Source organism: Panthera onca, chromosome A3 (assembly GCF_046562875.1).
Source record: "Panthera onca isolate mPanOnc1 chromosome A3, mPanOnc1 haplotype 2, whole genome shotgun sequence".
NCBI classification, from domain to species: Eukaryota; Metazoa; Chordata; class Mammalia; order Carnivora; family Felidae; genus Panthera; species Panthera onca.
In genome coordinates, this window is record NC_138341.1 from 79802472 (window position 1) to 79824743 (window position 22272).

General features: G+C 36.6%; 1 protein-coding gene across 2 annotated transcripts in view; it reads left to right on the top strand.

Moving 5' to 3' along the window:
- EIF5B (eukaryotic translation initiation factor 5B) overlaps positions 1 to 22272 on the top strand; it is a 90611-nt gene that overhangs the window by 21463 nt on the left and 46876 nt on the right. The window contains exons 3-8 of one of the 2 annotated variants that reach the window (XM_060645313.2): positions 8447 to 8478; positions 10922 to 11047; positions 11148 to 11232; positions 11884 to 12556; positions 15091 to 15308; positions 15878 to 16028. In XM_060645313.2, coding sequence (XP_060501296.1) covers positions 8447 to 8478; positions 10922 to 11047; positions 11148 to 11232; positions 11884 to 12556; positions 15091 to 15308; positions 15878 to 16028 — 1285 coding nt within the window. The remainder of the gene's footprint in view (positions 1 to 8446; positions 8479 to 10921; positions 11048 to 11147; positions 11233 to 11883; positions 12557 to 15090; positions 15309 to 15877; positions 16029 to 22272) is intronic. The other variant, XM_060645322.3, reaches the window with a different exon arrangement.

Consider the following 22272-nt stretch of genomic DNA (forward strand, 5'->3'; position numbering starts at 1 on the left):
TAATGAGATTGGAATTCATTTTTTTTTGGACGAATACATGTCCATTTGCCCTAGCATCATTTGTTGAAAAGACTGTCTTTCTTCTCTTGAATTACTTTTTGCACCTTTGTCAAAAATCAGTTGGCCATACTTCTGTAGGGGCTAATTTGAGATTCCCTCTTCTTGTTGATACCTGTGTCTGTTGATATCTGTGTCTGTCCATCTGCCAGAACCACAGTTTTGGTTATTCTCAAAATCTGCTAAAGTCATTATAAATTTTTTTTTTATGTTTGTTTATTTATTTTGAGAGAGAGCACATACACAAGCCAGGGAGGAGGAGAGAGAGCAGTGGAGAGAATTTCAAGCAGGCTCCATGCTGTCAGCACAGCACACGAGGCTCAATCTCATGAACTGTGAGGTCATGACCTGAGCTGAAATCAAGAGTCAGCTTAACCAATTGAACCACCCATGTGCCCCTAAAGTCATTTTTTTTAAGTCTTTTTCTAGAATGTTTTAGTTATTCTAGTTTTTGTTTTTTTTTGTTTTGTTTTCCATATGCATTTTGGAGTAGTCTTGTGTATATTGGCTATGTCCCAAAAATCTTGCTGGGATTTTTATTGGAATTGCTTAAATTTGAATGTCATTTTTGGGGAGAATTGACATCTTTACTGTGTTGAATCTCCTAGTTCATGAACATGGTATATTTCCATTTTATTAAGTTCATCTTGAATTCCTTTTATCACCATTTTGTGATTTTCAGCTTACAAATTCTATACATGTTTTGTTAGATTTATAGCAAAGCATTTTCTTTGGAGTCATTGTAAATGATTGTCATTTTTCCTTGGACTCCTCTTATCTTTGAGAAGACTTCAACAAATCACTTATGTTGACCCAGATCATTTGGCTGTATTTGTCAGGCTTTACATTATAAAGTTACTCTTTTCTTCCTTTTTTCCATACTGTACTCTTTGGAAGTAAATCACTGTGTGTTGCTCACATTTAAGTGGGAAATTATCCATTTCCTTAATGGTGGCATGTCTGAATAACTTATTTAGAATTCTGCATGGGAGACTTGTCTCATCCCCATTCATTCATTCATTCATTCATCTCCATCAGTGTGGACTTGGGGGCAATATTTTATATTTTAGTTTAAAATCTAATACTATATTAATTTGTTGCTTTAATTAAGAAATTAATTTGTTCCTCTTGTTGCCAGTTGAGTGCTCTTTCGCTTGGTCCCTCCGTTCTTAGTTATACACTCATTGTTTTGGGCAGGGGTGGGTAGGGAAAGATGGTAATCACTTGCTTTCTAGTATTACACAGTGATCCAGACTTACCTCAAGCCCAGAATCTGCTATTTTGCATTCTCACCAACAATTGATATTGGTAGTTTCTTGGATTCTAGTCATTGTGATAGGTATGAAGTGCTGTCTCCTTGTTTTAATTTGTATTACCCTAATGACAAATTATAACCATTTTATCTCTTTTTGTATTTGCCATTTATGTATCTTTTGGTCAAGTGACTGTTAAAATCTCTATTCGTATTTTTATTTTTTAAGTTTATTTATTTTGATAGCTTGTGTGAGCAGGGGAGGGGCAGAGAGAGAGGGAGAGAATCCGAAGCAGGCCCTGCACTTTTAGCACAGAGCCGGACACGGGGCTCCGGCTCACACACCATGAGATCACAACCCTGAGCTGACATCAAGAGACAGATGCTTAACCTTAACCAACTGAGCCACCCAGGCACCCCTATTCATATTTTAATTGGGTTCTCTATTATTATTGTTATTATTATTATTAGGTTTAAATTTCTTTTCCCATATTTTGGATACAAGTCCTTTAGTCAGTAGTGTTTTGCAAATACAGGCATACCTCAAAGATACTGCATATTTGGTTCTGTACCACTGCGACAAGGCAAGTCAGATCAGTTTTCTGGTTTCTCAGTGCATATGAAAATTATGTTATAGTATACTGTAGTCTACTGTGTGCAAATAATAGCATTATGTCTAAACGAATGTATGTAACATTAACTTAAAATACTGCATTGGTAGAAAATACTAACCATCATCTGAGCTTTCAGCAATTCATAATTGTGTTGTTGGAGTAGAGTCTTGCCTTGATGTTAATGACTGCTGACTGATCACATTGGTGGTTTCTGAAGTTTGGGGTGACTGTGGCAATTTCTTAAAAGAAGGCAACAATAAAGTTGGTTAATTGACTCTTTCATGAATGATATTTCTGTGGCATGCAATGCTGTTTGATAACGTATTTTTACTCAATGATAGAACTTTCGAAATTGCAGCAAGCCCTGTTGCTGCTTATCAACTAAGTTTATGTAATATTCTAAATCTTTCATTGTCATTTCAACAGTTTTCACAGCACCTTCACCTGGAGTAAATTCCATCTCAAGAAATCATTTCTTTGTTTATCCATAAGACGCAGCTCCTGTTAAAGGTTTTATCATGAGATTGTAGCATTTCAGTTACATCTTGAGGTTCCACTTCTAGTTCTCGTTCTGTTGCTATTTCCACCACATCTACAGTTACTTCTTCCACTGAAGTCTTGAACCCTGCAAAGTAATCCATGACGGTTGGAACCAACTTCTTCCAAATTCCTGTTAATGTTGATATTTTGATCCCTCCCCATAAATCATAAATGTGTTTGTGACACCTAGAATAGTGAATCCTCCTCAGAAGGTTTTCAGTTTTGTTGTTGTTGTTGTTCAGATCCATCAGAGGAATCCCTATCTATGGCAGCTATAGCCTTACAAAGTGTATTTTTTACATCATGAGACTTGAAAGTCGAAATGACTCTGATCCATGGACTGCTTTGAAAGTTCAGAGTATCTGTGAAGTACAATAAAGGAAGGTATGCCAGCATTTTCTGTTATTGTGTGGTTTGTGTTTTCATTTTTTTATCAGTATCCTTCTAAGCAGAAATTTTAAATTTTAATAAAGTCTAAATTATCATTTCTTCTCTGATAAATTCTGCTTTTGGTTTTTGTTTCATCTTAAACCTCATTGCCAAACCCAGGGTGCACAGATTCTGCATCTTTTTTTGTTTTAACTCTACTGCCTTGATAGTAAGCTTTAAGTGTTTTTTTTAAACACATTTTAAAAAAATGTTTATTTTTCAGAGAGAGAGAGAGCGCACGTGTGTATTAAGAGGGAGGTGGGGCAGAGAGAGAGAGGCAGACAGAGAATCCGAAGCAGGCTCCAGGCTCCAAGCTTTCAGCCCAGAGCCCAAGATGGGGCTTGAACTCATGAACCATGAGATCATGACCTGAGCTGAAATTGGATGCTTAACCAACTTAGTCAGCCAGGCACCCCTAAGTAAGTCTTGAAATAGGATAGAGTCCTTCAGCTTTGTTCTTCAGTATTGTGTTGACTATTCAAAGTCTTGTTTTTCTTTTACAACGTTTTTTATTTTTGGGACAGAGAGAGACAGAGCATGAACGGGGGAGGGTCAGAGAGAGAGGGAGACACAGAATCAGAAACAGGCTCCAGGCTCCGAGCCATCAGCCCAGAGCCTGACGCGGGGCTCGAACTCACGGACCGCGAGATCGTGACCTGGCTGAAGTCGGACGCTTAACCGACTGCGCCACCCAGGCGCCCCTTGTTTTTCCTTTTAAACTGTAGAATCAGTTTGTTGGTGTTTGCAAAGGGGTTGAATCTGTAGATCATGGTGGGAAGAATTGACATCTTAACTATATTGTTTTCCAGTTCATGATCATGGAACATCTTTCTATTTGTTTAGGTCTTGATCTCTATTTCTTGTTTGCTGAATGTTTTATATGAATAGGTGTTGGGTTTGTAAAATGTATTTTCTATGGCAGTTAATATGATCATATATACATACACACACACACACACACACACACACACACACACACATTTATATTTATTTTCCTGTGGCCTATTGATGTAGTTGATAGCATTGCTTTTTCTATTTTTTTTTTTTTTTTTCAATTTATTTTGAGAGAGAATGAGGGAGGGACTGAGAAAGAGGGAGAGAGAATCCCAAGCAGGCTCTGTGCTGTCAGCACACAGCCCAACATGGGGCTCCATCTCATGACCCACAAGATCATGACCTCAGCTGAAATCAAGTGTTGGATGTGTAACCGACTGAGCCACCCAGGTGCCCTGATAACATTGTTGTGTGTTAAACCCAACCTTGTGTTCCTGGAGTACATTCAACTTGATTATGATGCATAATTTCTTTAATCTGTGGCTGGATTTGGTTTGATAGTATTTTGTTGAGAATATTTGTACACACAAATGTTCATCTGTACCTTTTTGGGGGGATAGTTTTCTGTTTATTGTAAAATACACATAAAATTTACCATTTTAACCACATAATTTAGTGGCATTAAGTATATTCACAATGTTCTACAACTGCCTCTTCTATACCTTTCTAATGTCTTTGTCTAGTTTTGTTATCTGGGTGATACTGGTCTCGGTGTTCACTTCTCTCTCCCTGCCCCCCTCCCCCCGCCCAAAAGAGTTTGTGAAGGATTGATGTTACTTCTTTAAATGTATCATAGAATTCACCAGTGAAGTCATCTGGCTCTAGGCTTTTCTTAGTGGAAAACTTTTTAATTAATAACTCAATTACTTTACTTACTAAAGGTGTATTCAGATTTTCTAATTCTTCTTGAATCAGTTCTAATAGTTTGTCTTTCTAGGAATTTGTCCATTTCATCTAAGTTATTTAATCTGTTGGCATTTTCACAGTATTTCCTGTATTCAAATCTTGCATATCTGAAATAAATTCTAATTGGTTGTAGTGTATAATTCATGTTATACATTGTTGGCTTTAATTTGCTAATTTTCTGAAATGTTTTATTTATTTTTGAGAGAGAGCATGTGAGCCGGGGAGGGGCAGAGAGAGACGGGGACAGAGGATTCAAAGCAGGCTCCATGCTGACAGCAGCGAGCCCGATGTGAGGCTCGAACTCATGAACCATGAGATCGTGACCTGAGCCAAAGTCAGATGTTCAACTGACTGAGCCACCCAGGTGCCTTTCTAATATATTTTTTAGAGGATCTTGACATCTTTGTTTATGAGTGATATTTGTAGTTTCCTTATACTGTTTTTCGTTTTGGTACTGGGGTGATACTCGCTTCACAGAATGAGTTAGGACAACTCTGCTTTTATTTTCTAGAGATTGTGGAGAAATGGTATCACTTCTTTCTTAAATGCTATACTAGTAAAATTACCTGGACCTATTGCTTGAAGGTTACAAATTACTGACTCAATTTGTTGACTAGATACAGGCCTTTAAGGAGGAAAGAGGGGATATTATTATAGATGTGTATCAAAAAGAAAAAGATACTGTGAACAACTCTGTACACATGGATCTGAGAACTTAAATGAAATGAGCTAACTTCTTAAACTATCAAAGCTCACTAAGGTGAAATAGATAATTTGAAGAGCCTTATTCCTATTAAGGAAATTGAATTCATAATTTAAAATGTCATGGGAGCATCTGGGTGGCTCAGTTAAGTATCCCAACTCTTGATTTCAGTTCTAGGTCATGAGATTGAGCTCCACATTGGGCTCTGCTGGGTGTGGAGTCTGCTTAGGATTCTCTCTCCCTCCTTCTCCCCACCCCTGCCATCCCCTTTACTAAAAAAAAGAAGTCCTGAAAAATAAGTCTGCAGACTCTGATGGCTTTACTGGAGTTTTCTACCAAATGTTTAAAGAAGTAGTAACACCAATGCTCTATAATCATTTCTGGAATATAGGAGAGGAGACTGAACCTTCTAGATCTTTTTATGAAACTGGTACTACCCTGATGTCAAAGCCAGTCAAAAGTGGTACACACAAAAAAGAAAACTACAAGCTGATATCCTCATAAATATAGATTGCAAAAATTGTTAATGAAATATTAACAAATAGACGGGGCGCCTGGGTGGCTCAATTGGTTAAGCATCTGACTTTGGCTCAGGTCATGATCTCATAATGTATGGGTTTGAGCCCTGCATTGAGCTCTGCATGACAGCTCAGAGCCTGGTGTCTGCTTCAGATTCTGTGTCTCCCCCCCCCCCCCACTGGCCCTCCCCTGCTTGTGCTCGCTCACTCTCAAAAATAAATAAATATACTTAAAAAAATTTAAAAATATTAACAAATAGAATTGAATACACATACATCTTGACAAATAAAAAGAAATAAAAAGAAATGGAATGAATTCAGGTGATGCAAGACTGATTCATGATTCAGAAACCAGTAAGTGTAATCTACCACATTAACAGGTGAAAGAAGAAAAATTATTTGTGATTACACCAATTGATGCAGAAAACTTAAAAAAAATTCTTTTGGTTATTTTTATGTGAAAAAGAAAGCTTTTGACAAGAATACATCACCCATTCATGATGAAACTCAGAAAACTAGAAATAGAGGGAAACTTCTTCAGCTTGAAGAAGAAGCTCCGAAGAGCCTGCTTCAGATTCTGTGTGTCTCTCTCTCTTTCTCTCTCTGCCCCTCCTTTACTAATGCTCTATCTCTCTAAAAAATATTAAAAAAATTTTTTTTAAATACAGGTTTTGTGAAAATTTTGAAACACTGATGAAAGAAATCTGATTTAAATAAATGGAAAAACTTCCTGTGTTCATAGATTGAAAGACAACATAATGAAGTCACAATTTATATTCAAATTCTAGCAAGATACTTTTCGTAGATGTATACAAGATTATTCTAAAATATATTTCAACAAAGTTTAGAATAGATAAAACAATTCTCATAATGATTAATAAGGGGAAGAAATCATTCCACCTGATTTTAAAACTTATTATGTAGCTCCATTAATCATGACAATGTAAGTGTCTGAAGGAAAGACACATAGATCAGTAAAGCAGAATGGAGGACTCAGAAATAGCCCTATACAAGTACAGCTGAGTGATTTTTGGTGAAGGTGTAAGATGATTAGTGTAAAATGTTGCTGGAGCAGTTGAGTACCCGTAGGTGAAAAAAATTAAAATAGATCATAGATTTAAATATAAAACATTAAAGCACCCAACTTTTAGAAGATAACAAAGGTTTTATTTTCAAGACCTATGGCATGATGAAATGTTCTTAGTCATGACACCAAATGCATGATTCATAAAATCTTGGTAAAGAGTACCACATGAAAATTAATTTTTTTTTCCTTTAATAAAAATGCTGTTAAATGGATGAAAAAGTGAGCTACAGACTGGAAGAACACATGTATAAACCATATTTGACCAATGACTCATAGAGAACATAAAAAGAGTTCTCAAAATTCAACATTCAGTGCTATTAGAAAATGAGCAAACAATATGAACAGACATTTCACAGAGTAGTACTATGAATGACAAACACATGAAAAAATGGGTAATTAACCTATCCTTTAAGAAAATGCAAATGAAAACTATTATGGGGCACGTGGGTGGCTCAGTCAGTTAAATGTCTGACTTCACTTCAGGTCATGATCTCAGGCCCCACATCCGCCTCTGCTGACAGCTCAGAGCCTGGAGTCTGCTTCTGATTTTGTGTCTCCCTGTCTCTACCCCTCCCCTGCTCGTTTGTTGTCTCGCTTTGTCTCTCAAAAATAAATATTAATAAATTAAAAAAAGAAAAGAAAACTATTATGATATTACCACTTAATTTATTAGAGTATCTTAAAGGGAAAGTAGCCATAATATCAAATACTGACTAGGATGTGAAAAAAAATGGTTATCTCCATACGTTGCTGGTGTGAATATTAAGTGGTAAACCCACTTTAGAAAGTAGCTTTGCTGTTCTTAAAAATATACACATAACAGTATTTTTAATACCTTTATTTTTTAAGGCCATTAAGTCATAACATTTTTATGGTCTTGATGGAAAAATGTGGCTTGTAAAAACATGAGTCGAGTACAATAGAAATTGCTTTTTATTTCTGTAAATCGGTAATAAGTTTAGAATAAAGGATTGGGGGCTGTCACAGGAAACATTATTAGGACTGTTACAGCCTTATTAAAGGAAAAAGTGGTTTGCAGAAAGACATACCTACAGAAAAATATTTTTTACAGATTCCTTAAAGCTTTTAAAGCTTTTGTTATCACCATGGCTGCATTTTAGGTTTGACTCTTAAGTTTATTGAAATCGTAAGCTGTAGTTTATAGTGGGTAGGTATAGGAGTAGCACTGAAAATGTAGGTATACTCTAAAGTTTCAGCTTAGGGGCGCCTGGTGGCTTATTTGGTTAAGCGTCCCACTGTTGATTTAGGCTCAGGTCATGATCTCATGGTTTGTGAGATTAAGCCCCACGTTGGGTTCTGTGCTGACAGCACGGAACCGGCTTGGGGTTCGTTCTCTCTCTCTCTCTCTCTCTCTCTCGTTCTCTTTGTCTCTCAAAATAAATAAATAAACTTTAAAAACCAAATTTCAATGTTTTGGCTTAAATCACTAATATGATAGGTATGTTGTTTTCATGTCCTGACATTGTAATATGGTTTACTCTTTAGGACCTTTTCCTGAGTCTGGAGCAGCAAGTTCAGTACATATCAAAGGAACACTTGAGAAACCATTGTGGTTAAGACTTAAGTTTTGTTATATATCACTGATATATTTTGTAGCTATGTTTGAATTTTTCAAATAATGTCAGACACTTGATTATTTCCCATTTTTAGAGAAGGCAGCACAATTCTGGTGTCAGATTTGGGCTTGAGTTCCTGGCATACTACTTTCTAGCCTTTTGTAAATTCTTTTTATTATCTTTAAGCTTAACTTCATAGAGTTGTTGTGAGGAGTAAATGATATATAGTATGTCTAGTGGTTGAACAGTACAGTGCTTTGATATATGATAAGCACTCAAAAATTGTCAGTCTTTTATAACTGGCCAGAAGAAGCCTTTCAAACTCAACAGCATACAGATGTAGTCCTATATACTGTTACTCTGGAGATGTTTGTTAATGAGTGGTCTGGAAATACATCCAGTCACAAGCTATTCTGATGAAATGAATATAGTTCAGGTAAGAGATGGCAAATTTTTGGAGGTGAGGTGACAAGCTTCAATCATTAACCATCTTCCCATCTCACCCTGTTTTTATAAGCTGCTGTGGTGTGACATAGTGGCAGAGATGCCTTTGGAGAGTGCTGGTTGAGCTTGGCTAGGCTTTGGTTTCTGTTACTTAATGAGACCTAAGGATGGTTCTTGATTCTTTCCCTTCTATATACAATACATCCAGTTGGTCACTTAAGTGCTACTGATTGATCCCCTTAATATTCATCTTCTGTAATCTTGCTTGCAACTACTACAAGTCAGGTGTTTATCATTTCTCATTATAATTAACTATAAAAGCTCCTACCAACTGGTTTTCCTGCTTCCTAACTAGTTGGGATTCTGCCCTGCTACTCATACCAAAGGTAGCTTTCTAAAATGCAAATTTGACTATGTAAGCAGAGTTAAGAGCTCTGACAGTAGAATCAGAACTTCTGGGTTCAAATTCCATCTCTTCCTTGTGTGATCCTAAGTTAAATTCTCTGTACCTTGGTTTCTACATTTATTAAGAAGAATATTTCACATCGAACCCACAGTCACCTGGAAAGATGGCTAAAGATACACTGCTAAACTCCTAGCCCATTACTGGGTCCCTTGATCTTGGGTTGGATCACGAAATCCATAACTTATGAAAAACATCTCAGTTGGTTCAGATACCCCTTTATGAGTCTTCCTAAGATACCATGCACTTTGTCTTTAGGTTTTTGTACTCCTTGTGTCTGATGGGCACACCTACTTTGTCCAGCTAACTCTTGTTCTTCCTTCAGTACTTGGTTCCAGGTCTGTCCTCAACCGGGAAGGGTCTGACTTTCTGATTGTGGATTTCGTGCTTTAGGAAGTCCTCTCTAGTGCTCAGTGTTCTATAATCTTCCTCAAATACACTGTCTAAAATATAGGAAAAAGGTAATATATTTGTTGTAGACAACTATTATAAAAGCATAAATTTCTTCACTGCTTGGCATTTGGCATTTTGCAAATTTTTGGCTTACTGATTTGCTGTCTCTTCTAAGATCCTTGGGAATAAATTTTATATCTTCAGTGTCTTGTAAATCTTAAAATTGTATTAAAATTATTAATCTTAAAATCTAAAAGTTATTCTTTTAGGAAATTTTCTTTACTGAAATGAAACATCTTTATAACAAGGTGTGCAGAGTGGGGGTCATGATGCATCAAGTCTTTGTTTTCTTATTGTATCATTTATTTCGATTCATCCACCTTTCATATTTGTACATCTTGGACCTCCTGGATTTTCTGTAGTTTTTAACCGGAACTTAGTTTGATTTATTCCAGTATTTGTAGGTGAGGACATTGTGGGATAGAACCAGAAATGAAATCAAGAATGTAAAACATTGTGAGATTTGGTTCTGGGGTTTTAGATGTTTTTGTGTTTTATTTAGTGAATCATTTCTAATTCATTTAGATTTGGATGTGTGGTTGTCTTGCTCAAGGCGTTCAAACTTTGTGCATCTTAGTTTTCCTGTTGGTAAAGTGAGAGACTAGATGGTGTCTAAAGTTTCTTCCAGCTCTAAAATTTTTGCTGTTCCAAGTAAAAATTGAATAGGTGTTCAAATATTTAGCTGTTGCTATTACAAATAAATTTATAAGACTCATTTTATCTTTTAAGCTCTCTCCATTTTATAAATAATTCCTTTAGGCACACATAAACTTTGTTATCAGCAAAAGTTAATTTCTTTCTCCTGTTTACCTAGATTTTCCTGGACCTCCTGATTATAGTTCTTTCTGATTTGAGTGTGTTATCGAAATAGATGCGGGAGGCTGATAAGTAGATACAACTCAAGTGTTGTCATGAAAGAACTTGCCAAATGATTTTTCTCACTGGGCTGCTAATGAGAAAAGTCAAAATGATATATTTCTCTGTTAATGTGGTAGATTATTTTGCTCTTGAGTAACATTTAGGTCTTCTTTGTTTTCATTTAAGTGCCAAGGATGACATTGATCTTGATGCCTTGGCTGCAGAAATAGAAGGAGCTGGTGCTGCCAAGGAACAGGAACCTCAAAAGTCAAAGGGGAAAAAGAAAAAGGAGAAAAAAAGGCAAGACTTTGAGTAAGTATATTTTAAATATATTTGATTTTTATTAGCTTTGGTATTAGATTCACTTATTAAATTAATTTGGTGCCTCAAAATATATTTTAATCCTTTCTAGTGAAGATGATATCCTGAAAGAACTGGAAGAATTGTCTTGGGAAGCTCAAGGCATCAAAGCTGACAGAGAAAGTGCTGCAGTAAAGGTGAAAGACCCTTGTTACCTATTCTGCATCCTAGTGCCAGTTTTAGGGAGCTGCCTTTTAGAAGCTTTCGAGCAGTGTGAATATGTTAATTAAAAGTTTCTATAGATTCTGCTGCCAAAGGGGGAAAACAATTTTTAAGAAAGAAATATGTTGTAAAACCCAACACAGATACAAAGACATTTTATTTGGGATTTCAGAGGTATTTTGTGATATGTTGCTCGTTCACAATTGGTACATTTGGAGATAAAATGTTCCTGTCTCTGTCTCCAGTGTTCTTTGATCTTCTTTTTCATTCTTTGAATTTGGATAACCTAAAGTAATTGGAAAGTGATAGACATATTTTTTTTCATTCAGCTTCCTTGTAGGTTTTGTATACCATTTGAAGAAGGTAGTAAATGTGGACTGATGATTAGTACTTGTTTCAGAGCACCTGGATTCTGAAATTTACAGTGAATGTGAAATGTGCCTGAGGTCTAGGCTAGCTTCTGGTACTTGATTGAGTTTTATATTCTTGAAAAAAATGACCTTATTTTGAAGTTATTTGGAGAATTTTTTCTATGCATACTTAATAAAGTACATGATTGAGGAGTCTCAGTTATTTTAAAACATAAAATATAACTGTTAATATTTTTAACAAGGGAATTGTTTTAGCCAACAGAAAATAATGAAGAAGAATCCACCTCAAAACAAGATAAAAAAAAGAAAGGACAGAAAGGCAAAAAACAAAGTTTTGATGATAATGATAGTGAAGAATGGGAAGATAAAGATTCAAAATCGAAAAAATCTGCAAAGCCAAAAGTGGAAATGTACTCTGGGAGCGATGATGATGATGATGATTTTAATAAACTTTCTAAAAAAGCTAAAGGGAAAGCTCAGAAATCAAGTAAAAAAGGGGATGGCTCAGAAGATGATGAGGATAACAGTAAAAGAATTAAAGAGCGTTCCAGAGTAAATTCTTCGGGTGAAAGTGGTGATGAATCAGATGAATTTTTGCAGTCTAGAAAAGGACAGAAAAAAAATCAAAAAAATAAGCCAGGTCCTAATGTGGAGAGTGGGAATGAAGATGACGACTCTTCCTTCAGAATTAAGACAGTGGCCCAAAAGAAGGCGGAAAAGAAAGAACGGGAAAGAAAAAAGCGAGATGAAGAAAAAGCAAAACTGCGGAAGCTGAAAGAAAAAGAAGAGCTAGAGACTGGGAAAAAGGATCAGAGTAAACAATCTCAAAAGAAATCTGAAGAAGAAACTATAAAATCCAAAGTGACCCTTGATGTTGGAGCAGTCCCTACTTCTGAAGAGAAAGGAGAGACTCCCACAGCTGCTGAAGGTTGGTAATATTATTAAGGAAAGGGCTGTAGGCTTGGACTCACAGTCTGAGTTTCACCCCAAGGTCATTTTTTTTTAAGTTTATGTATTTATTCTGAGAGAGAGTGTGTGCTCACATGTGCGCAAGCAGGGGTGAAGTGGAGGGGAGAGAGAATCCCAAGCAGGCTCTGTGCTGTAAACGTGGAGCCCACTGCAGGGCTTGATCTCGCGACTTGTGAGATCATGACCTGAGCCGAATGAAAATCAAGAGTTGGACACTTAACCGACTGAGCCACCCAGGTGGCCCCAGAAATTTTGTTTTTTGTCCTTGGTTGTAAAGGGACTTAAGTTGTAAGAAGAAGGGTTAAAAAATTTTTTTTTAATGTTTATTTATTTTGAGAGAGACAGAGAGAGAGACAAACAGCGTAAGCATGGGAGGGGCAGAGAAGGAGGGAGACACAGAAACTGAAGCAGGCTCCAGGCTCTGAGCTGTCAGCACAGAGCCCCATGCCAGGCTTAAACCCATGAACTGTGAGATCATGACCTGAGCCGAAGTCAGTTACTTAACCGACTGAACCACCCAGGTGGGAAGAAGCCTTTTAAACATTATATCTAGGGATGCTTGCGTGGCTCATTGGGTTAAGCATCCAACTCTTGATCTCAGGGTCATGAGTTCAAGCCCTATATTGGACTCCAAGCTGGGCATGAAGCTTACTTTAATTAAGTAAGTAAGTACTTTTGATTTTCATTGTTAAACATTTATATATATATAGTATAAAATGTCTAAAATGGTTTGTGTACAGACTAGGATTTTTATAGAATTTCACTGTGAAAACAGTTTCAGTGCTGACAAATACTGGAAGGTCTAAAGTGATATATTCCTTTTGATGTCTCAGTATCAGATAATGAATTCTTTTCCTGTTTTTAAAAGCCCAATTTAATCTATGAAATACAAAAGCAAAAACATGCTAAAATTAACATCTTTCAAGCAACTGTGAGCCAAGTTTTGTTTTCTTTTTTGGTAGAACCAATTAATGAAAAGTAAGCTTTCTAGCTAGAATTCTTCTTTTTCAGAAGAATAAAGATCAAATGATTCATACAGCTTGTTCAAAAAAATTTTCTTTTAATGTTTATTTATTTTTGAGAGAAAGAGTGCAAGTAGGGGAGGGGCGGAGAGAGAGGGAGACAGAGAATCTGAAGCAGGCCCCAGGCTCTGAGCTGTCAGCACAGAGCCTGACGCGGGGCTTGAAGTCACAAACTGCGAGATCATGACCTGAGCTGAAGTCGGATGCTTGGCCGACTGAGCCACCCAGGTGCCCCTCATACAGCTTTTTTTAAGACTAGAAAACTTTTAATGGAAAAATTGACATATCTTTTTAAACCAAATTTGTATTATCTGGACATCTTTGAAGAGTAATACCACAAAAGTAGCTTCATAAACTTTAATTCTTTAGCATAATGCTGTAGAGTTCTTGGAAGATAGTTATCTATATTTTTATATTTTATCTTTTTTTTTTAAATGTTTTTATTAATTTATTTTTGAGACAGAGAGAGACAGAGCATGAGCAGGGGAGGGACAGAGAGAGAGGGAGACACAGAATCTGAAGCAGGCTCCAGGCTCTGAGCTGACAGCACAGAGCCGGATGCAGGGCTCGAATTCACGGAGTGTGAGATCATGACCTGAGCTGAAGTCGGATGCTCAACCGACTGAGCCACCCAGGTGCCCCTATATTTTATCTTTCTAATATCCCCTTAAGGTAGGCATCATTCCTATCCTCCTCTTCTTTAAAAAAAAATTGTTTTAATGTTTTTATTTTATTTTTGAGAGAGAGTGTGAACGGCGTTGGGGCAGAGAGACAGGGAGACACAATTTGAAGCAGGCCCCAGGCTCTGAGCTGTTGGCACAGAGCCTGATGTGGGGCTGAACTCACGACTGTGAGATCATGACCTGAGCTGAAGTCAGACACTTAACCAGCTGAGCCACCCAGGCGCCCCCATCCTCTTTTAGAAGTAAAACTATCTACTAAATTTCAGCAGGAATTAAGATACCATGGATTAAGTGATACATTAGATACAGTATATCTTCTTCCTGCTGACTGAATCCCCCTGTCTTATTGGGTATCCCAGGACAATTTAGAGCAATGCTAGCATTGAAGCCAACTCCGTTTTTTGGAGCTGTTCTGTACCTCTCGAGAAACCTTACCCTGCTGCTGGCATCAACCTCAGCCCAATATGGTCTTTGAATTCTGGGGGCTGCTTATCACTGTGTTAGGAAACCACTTTTTATTTTTTTTTAATTTTTTTTTTTTAATGTTTATATTTTTGAGACAGAGAGAGACAGAGCATGAATGGGGGAGGGTCAGAGAGAGGGAGACACAGAATCTGAAACGGGCTCCAGGCTCTGAGCTGTCAGCACAGAGCCCGACGCGGGGCTCAAACCCACGGACCGCGAGATCATGACCTGAGCCGAAGTCAGCCGCTTAACCGACTGAGCCACCCAGGTGCCCCAGGAAACCACTTTTTAAAAAACACTTTGCCTCTGTTCTTTTTTGGTAGATGACAATGAAGGAGACAAAAAGAAAAAAGATAAGAAGAAAAAGAAAGGAGAAAAGGAAGAGAAAGAGAAGGAGAAGAAAAAAGGACCTAGCAAAGCCACAGTTAAAGCTATGCAAGAAGCTCTGGCTAAGCTTAAAGAAGAAGAAGAACGACAAAAGAGAGAAGAGGAGGAACGCATAAAACGGCTTGAAGAGTTAGAAGCTAAACGTAAAGAAGAGGTATGTTTTCATGAAGTTGTGTTTAAAGTCTCTGCTCTGTAAGATATCTTTAATCTTCTTATTCTAAAAATGTCATAGTTGTATGGTAATTCAATTACATTATTATTCAGATGTAAACAATAAGATGAAGCAATATAGAAAACTCTACCTTTATTCACTCAGGTGCAGAGGTTGGTTATATATCCACTCCAATACTTGGTCTACTCTCATATGATGTTAATTAATAGTTATTATGTACACTGTTGAAGTATTTTCATTTGTGGCATCTGGGTATTTCAGTCAGTTAAGCATCCAACTCTTGATTTCAGCCCAGGTCACGATCTTACAGTTGGTGGGTTCGAGCCCTGCATTGGGATTCTCTCTCTTCCTCTCTTTCTGCACCTCCTTTGCTCGTGTTGTCTCAAACATAATTAAGTAAACATCTAAAAAATAATATTTATTTTCATTTGGGTATTCATAATGTAATACTTTGCATGTATTTCAAGAACTTTGTTTGAATTTGTGTTCTTGACATTTAAATTTCATAATTATGTCAATACAATTTTTGTCTGATATGTACTCCTATGCAGGAAAGACTAGAACAAGAAAAGAGAGAAAGGAAAAAGCAAAAAGAAAAAGAACGAAAAGAACGCTTGAAAAAAGAAGGGAAACTTTTAACTAAATCCCAGAGAGAAGCCAGAGCCAGAGCTGAAGCTACTCTTAAACTTCTACAAGCTCAGGGTAAGTAGTATTTTTAACTAACTGAATAGTCTAGAAGCTTCTGTCATGCAGTTATAGGTCTGTAATGGTCAAAAGGAGAGTAGAAGTCAGAGAATTTCTATGAAAATGCTGTGGAAAAAGTCAAATAAAAATGTAAAGAATAGGGACACCTGGTTGGCTCAGTTGGTAGACCATGCATCTCTTGGTTTCAGGGCATGCATTCAAGCCCCAGGTTGGGTATAGAGCTTACTTAAAGAAAAGTGTACAGAATAGGTAAGATAATTACATTATTTAGGGAGGTGACTTCTATATGATGATGAAAATTTATGTGTAAATGATAGTATGTCTGTAAATAAGTTTTTGTTTCCCCCACAATAAACAAAGATAGAGAATACAGTAAAATCAATCACCAAGTATCTGTTACTCAGTTTCAACAATTGTCAGTATTTAACCATTCTTGTTTTCTCTCTCTCCACTGACTTTTTTTCCTCAAGTATTTTAAAGTGAATTTTAAACACGATATTATTTTACTCCTTTTTACTTTATTATTTTACTCCTATTTTACTAACAAATGAGGACTTTTTTTTTACATTAAGTAGATTTTGTATTACATATAACAAAATTAATTTCTTGATAGCATCTGGTTGTCTATGTATAGTTTTTCCCCTTATATCCACAATGTTTTTTATAATTTGTTTGTTTAAATCAGGATCCAGATTAGATCCACACGTTGCCTTTGGTTGATATGTCTGTCTCTCACTGATACTATTACCCATTCTTGGTTTTGGTATACCATTTATTAGTTGTAGATACTGGGTTATTTGGAATTTCTCATATTCTGAATTTGTCTAATTGCATTCTCCTAGTCTTGGCTAATAAACTTCTCTATCTGTTAAAATTTCCTATATCTAGCAGCTTGGCTTTTCCAAGTGGTACTATGTACTTCCTGTTGCCTCATGTCCGGAGGCATGTGATCTGGTTGTCTCACTTTTGGTGATACCAAGATTGATTATTGGGTTAGGTATTGGCAGCTTTGTCCATTATACAAGTAATCCACTGATTTTTCACCTAATAATTTAATATCCAATTAGTGATCATTGCCTGTATCAAGGAGCTCATTAGGAATTGCAGAGTTGTGATATACTGTCATTCCTTTTGCATTTATTAGCTATAATTTTTGTTTAAAGAAAAACTTTCCCTGAAATACAGTTCATGCAGGAAAGCCAGGATAAATGCTTAATTATTTTCCTTCATTAATCCTCAGGATAATAAATTGATGTCTTAGCAACTTCCAAAGGTGATCAGTGAGTGTAATTTTGTTTTTTGGATCTGTATTATTTTAATGGGGTTTTATGTAATTTACATGTTTTTATCTCATGAAATCATTTATATTTTTTAATACTCAAAATTGTCCCATCTTTGGCCAGCGGGACCTCATTTACGTTGGTCCCTCTGATTTTTTCCACACAACCACAGTATTCTTTGACCTCTACCTCACTTTCTAACACAACAAGGTATCTGTGGTACATCTTACACATTTTCTGCCCTAGACCTGAAATCACCTGTTTGTACAAGGAGCCCTAGTTCTTTTAGTTTAGAGACCATAATCTGGACGTGTAATTATGTTTCTGACAGATAAGATGATTTAAAATAGTTTCTCTGCTCCATTGAGAAGAATATTGAGAAGAAGACCTCTCTTAATTTCTTGTTCTTACATTTCACAGATTTTTATATGACAGTAATTTTGGTGCTTTTGCTATAATTACAGTAATAGGTACCATTTATTGCATATTTATTAAGTAACTGATACTGTCATAAACCTTTGACATTGTCTCTTTCCTTATAAGAATCTAATAGGTATTTTCATTCCCATCATTCATTCCCAAACTCCAAGTTTAAACTGTTTGCCCAATGTCATGGAGCTGAGATTTAAACTGATCTGTGTGACCACCTCTTTATTATGCATTATATGTTCAGCTGGCAGCAGTAAATGTAGAGAAACACAGTACTTGGATCAAAAAGTTTATTCTTAATTGGGGATGTAGTTTTTTAAGGATGAAATTAGAGAACAAATATGAGTACAACTAGCACCCAGATACGAGATTTGACTGGTGACTATTTGGATGTCTAAAAGCACTCATGAAGAAATTGGGATGGGACCAAGCAGGGAATAATTTTCCATTCTTAGAAATGTTTTATGGAGTAGTTTGACTTGTACTTATGAGATTAGATGAAAATTATAATTAAGTAGACACTTCCCCCAATGTGGGGTTTGAACTCATGACCCTAAGATCAAGAGCTAGCCAAGAACCCCCCTGTCATTTAATATGATGATCATTAGGATGGGTTTGGAAGAGATGGTCTCTCGAGTGGCATCTCTCCCCTTGGGCTCTTATTTTTCATAATGTTGCTCAATATCTGTCCTCTTACTGATTCCCTATGTATTGATAAAAAGTCCAAGCTCCTTAGCTTGATATTAAAGGCCTCCACAGTATGCTCATTGAGTCATCACAAAAGAAGCTACAGTGTTTTGTTTCACCATATCTTTCAAAGCTACCTTATTGGGTAAAGATCAGGTACCACATTCATTACCTAGAATAATATAAAACTTATTTATTGAGCCCAAAATGTGTTTGAGAGTGTAGGTATCTGCCAGTGTTTTCTGATAATTACTCTGAATTGTGTAGCAGATAGCATTTTCAGTCAGTTCTATAGCCTTTAGCCTATTAACTACTAACCATATAGCAAGTACTTTACAAATAATTTGAAATTAATTCACTTCAGGCAAAGAGTTTCTGTGTGAATTTGATTGTAATAATCTCAGTTTGCAAGGTGAATGGAATATCTGAACACACATGTTGATGTTGACTACAAATATAACAGTTTATTAAACATTCCCTAACTCGAAGAATAGTCTGTTGATTAAGTCTGCAGTGTTGTTGTGACCACCCTTCAGTTCATCTAACTTACAGTTTCCCCTCCCAGGTCCCTGCTTTTACTTACTAGGGGTAGGCTGCTGGGCAGGGATATCTCTGGTCAACTGGATTATCTCCACATTGTCAGCTGGCTTTATCCTTTTATTTTAGTTTGTCTTACCAAATGATAGCTCTGATTTTATAATTCTGGCCAATCTCATTACTTACATACATGCATTCATTCAGTACTTTAAAGTTAAGAACATTTTAAGTGATTTCCTTCTGTTAATGACTTCATTCAAGACCCCACAGTAAATAGTTTTTATTGTTTTATAAAATTTCTGCCCTATGTGAGACTGTGTCAGTAATCCAGCAAATGGAATGTAACCTCTCTTAGGAGTTTGTTATAGGAATGGAGAGGAAGGATTGTAATAGAGAACCATTCCATGTCTGGGATTTACTAGTAACTGTTGGCTGATGAAGATGTATTCTCCTCAGATTCAGTAATGTTACTTGCAGATCAGATTTGACATTGGTTTGTACTGCCATGTCTTAATTTGACAAAATTTATTTGTTTGCTCTATTTAAGAGAAAATATGAAGTGTTCAAAACTGGATAGTAAGAACCATGAATTCAAATAAAAACAGATTTGTGATCTGACACTAACCTTTTCATTTTGGATAAGTCACTTTCTCATTGAATCTTACTTTTGACCAGCTTTTGACCAGCTGTGAAGCTGGCCATAGTTGAAAAAAAGTAAACTTAATGACTTTGTTTTGTAATGGTAATGAAACTTCTGTTATACTTAGTATTAGTTTTTTATTTGTATTGTAACAAATTTAGTAGCTTAAAAAGATGCAAAATTTATTACTTTGAAATTCTCTAAATCAGATGTCTGATGTGGGTCTCACTGGTTTAAGGTGTTGGCAGGCCTGCATTCCTTTCTGGAGTTTCTAGGGTAGAACTGATTCCCTTGTTTTCTTCTAGAGGCATTCATATTACTTGGTTCATGATGCCCTTCTTTCATCTTCAGAGCCATCAGTATTGCATAATGCTGACTATTTTTCCATGGGTACATCATCCTCTGACTTCAGCCTGTACCTCAGAGAAAGGTTCTTCATTTTTAAAGGATCTCATGCAGTTGATTAGGTTGGGTTCACTTGGATAATCCAGGATAATGTCTCTCATCTCAAGTCCTTAGGCTTATTCACATCTGCAGTGTCTTTTTTGCCATGTTAGGTAACATATTCACATGTCCTGGGAATTAAGACCTGGATGTTTTGGGGCAGGGGGAGGCATTATTCTGTTTACTATGCTCTTAATTTTCATCTTATTTGTGAGTTCATTACAAAGAAAACACTTTGTGAGTGTCATGATTTCACTGTATCTTTCAAAGACCAAAATACAGATTTTTAAATATGTTTATGTTAAATGTTTAAATAGAGATCAGTGACCATATTACTCTGAAATGTGCTGGAGGTTACCTGATGCTATTTATTTGCCATGTCTTGTTACTTTAGTGCTTAAATTGGGGAATTCAAGCCAAACAAGGCTGATTAATTATATTGATGATGAAAAGGCATATAAATAGTAGCATATTTTTCATTACTACTAAAGTATTTGGAAGAATAGGTGTTAAATTAGGACCTACTCTGGGACGCCTGGGTGGTTCAGTTGGTTGGGCGGCTGACTTCGGCTCGGGTCATGACTTTGCGGTCCGTGAGTTCGAGCCCTGCGTCGGGCTCTGTGCTGACAGCTCAGAGCCTGGAGCCTGTTTCAGATTCTGTGTCTCCCTCTCTCTGACCCTCCCCTATTCATGCTCTGTCTCTCTCTGTCTCAAAAATAAATAAACGTTAAAAAAAAAAATTAGGATCTACTTTTAATTTCTCTTGTTTCTGTCAGATTGTTAGAGGCATTTATTCTGAAGTGAAAAGGATAGGTTAAAGGTAGAATTTACCTTTTTTTCAACTGTGGCTTCATTTTGGCTTTTCTAATTTTTATTGTCTGTTTCAGTTCATAGTCCAAAATTTATGGAGTAAGTAGAGCTAGTGAAGGTTTTTGTGGACCTTGTGGGAGATGTGGGAAAAGGAGTTGTAGAATTTCTGTCCTTTCAGCTGTGAAATTCTTTATTTATTTTTACAAAATTTTTAAAGCTTATTTATTTTGAGAGAGAGTGAGCTAGGGAGCACAAGTCGGGGGAGAGGCAGGGAGAGAGACTCCCAAGCAGGCTCTGCATTGTCAACGCAGAGCCCTGCACAGGGCTTGATCCCACAAGCCATGAGATGACCTGAGCCCAAATCAAGAGTTGGACGCTTAACCCACTGGGCCATCCACGCACCGCTGTAAAATTCTTAAATTTCTTTGTTCACTTTGAATTGCATACATTGTTGAATGATCATTATTTTTTTTTTTAGTGAGAATTTTTTTAATATTTATTTATTTTGAGAGAGAGAGAGAGAACGAGAACACAAGTGGAGGAGGGGCAGAGAGAGAGAGGGAGACACAGAATCTGAAGCAGGCTCTAGGCTCTGAGCTATCAGCACAGAGCCCAATGTGGGGCTCGAACTCACAAACTTGTGAGATCATGACCTGAGCTGAAGTCGGATGCTTAACCAACTGAGCCACCCAGGCGTTCCGAATGATCATTATTTTTAAAACAGAGTGGTGCACACATGGTTACTTCTTTTTGAAGAGAGGAGTCAGGGAAAGGGGTCTCTCATATCTGAAGAGTTTGAAGGGACTCCCCCCCCCCCCTTTTTTTTAACTTTTGAGGCCAAATAGCAGCTCCACTTAAATGGAACTTCAAAACATAAAGGGTAAAGTTCTGAGAGTACCTCATATTTTTGGCCAGAGGGACGAGAGGGGCTCCTGGGAGCCAGAGAGTGTAGGGGAAATTGCAGGTGGGGGAGAAGTGACAGAAGAATCCTATAATTCTGTTGATGAATGGACATAAATCCTAGGCTTACTATATAGTTCTGTGTGTTTAGAAGAGACCCAAAGAAGGATAGTCAAAACTTTAAGAACTAATCCATGATATAAACCAGTGCCCAAGACCCAGATTTACCTCTATGGCTCATGTATGTACCAGGTAAAATACTGATTCTAAGTATACTGTGGAAAGTCTGTTATAAATGTTCTAATTTCTGTAGCAGCCATTAAATAAGATTAAAACTAATAGTTAGTAGATAAATTAAAAAGGAAATCTAAAGTATATTCAAATAATCCACAAGAAAGCAGGAGAAGGTGAAAAGGGAAATGGAAAACAGAGGTAACAAATCAAATAATAAAATGATAGACTTAAAACCAACTATATTAATAATTAAAATATGAATAGTCTAAAGATATCAATT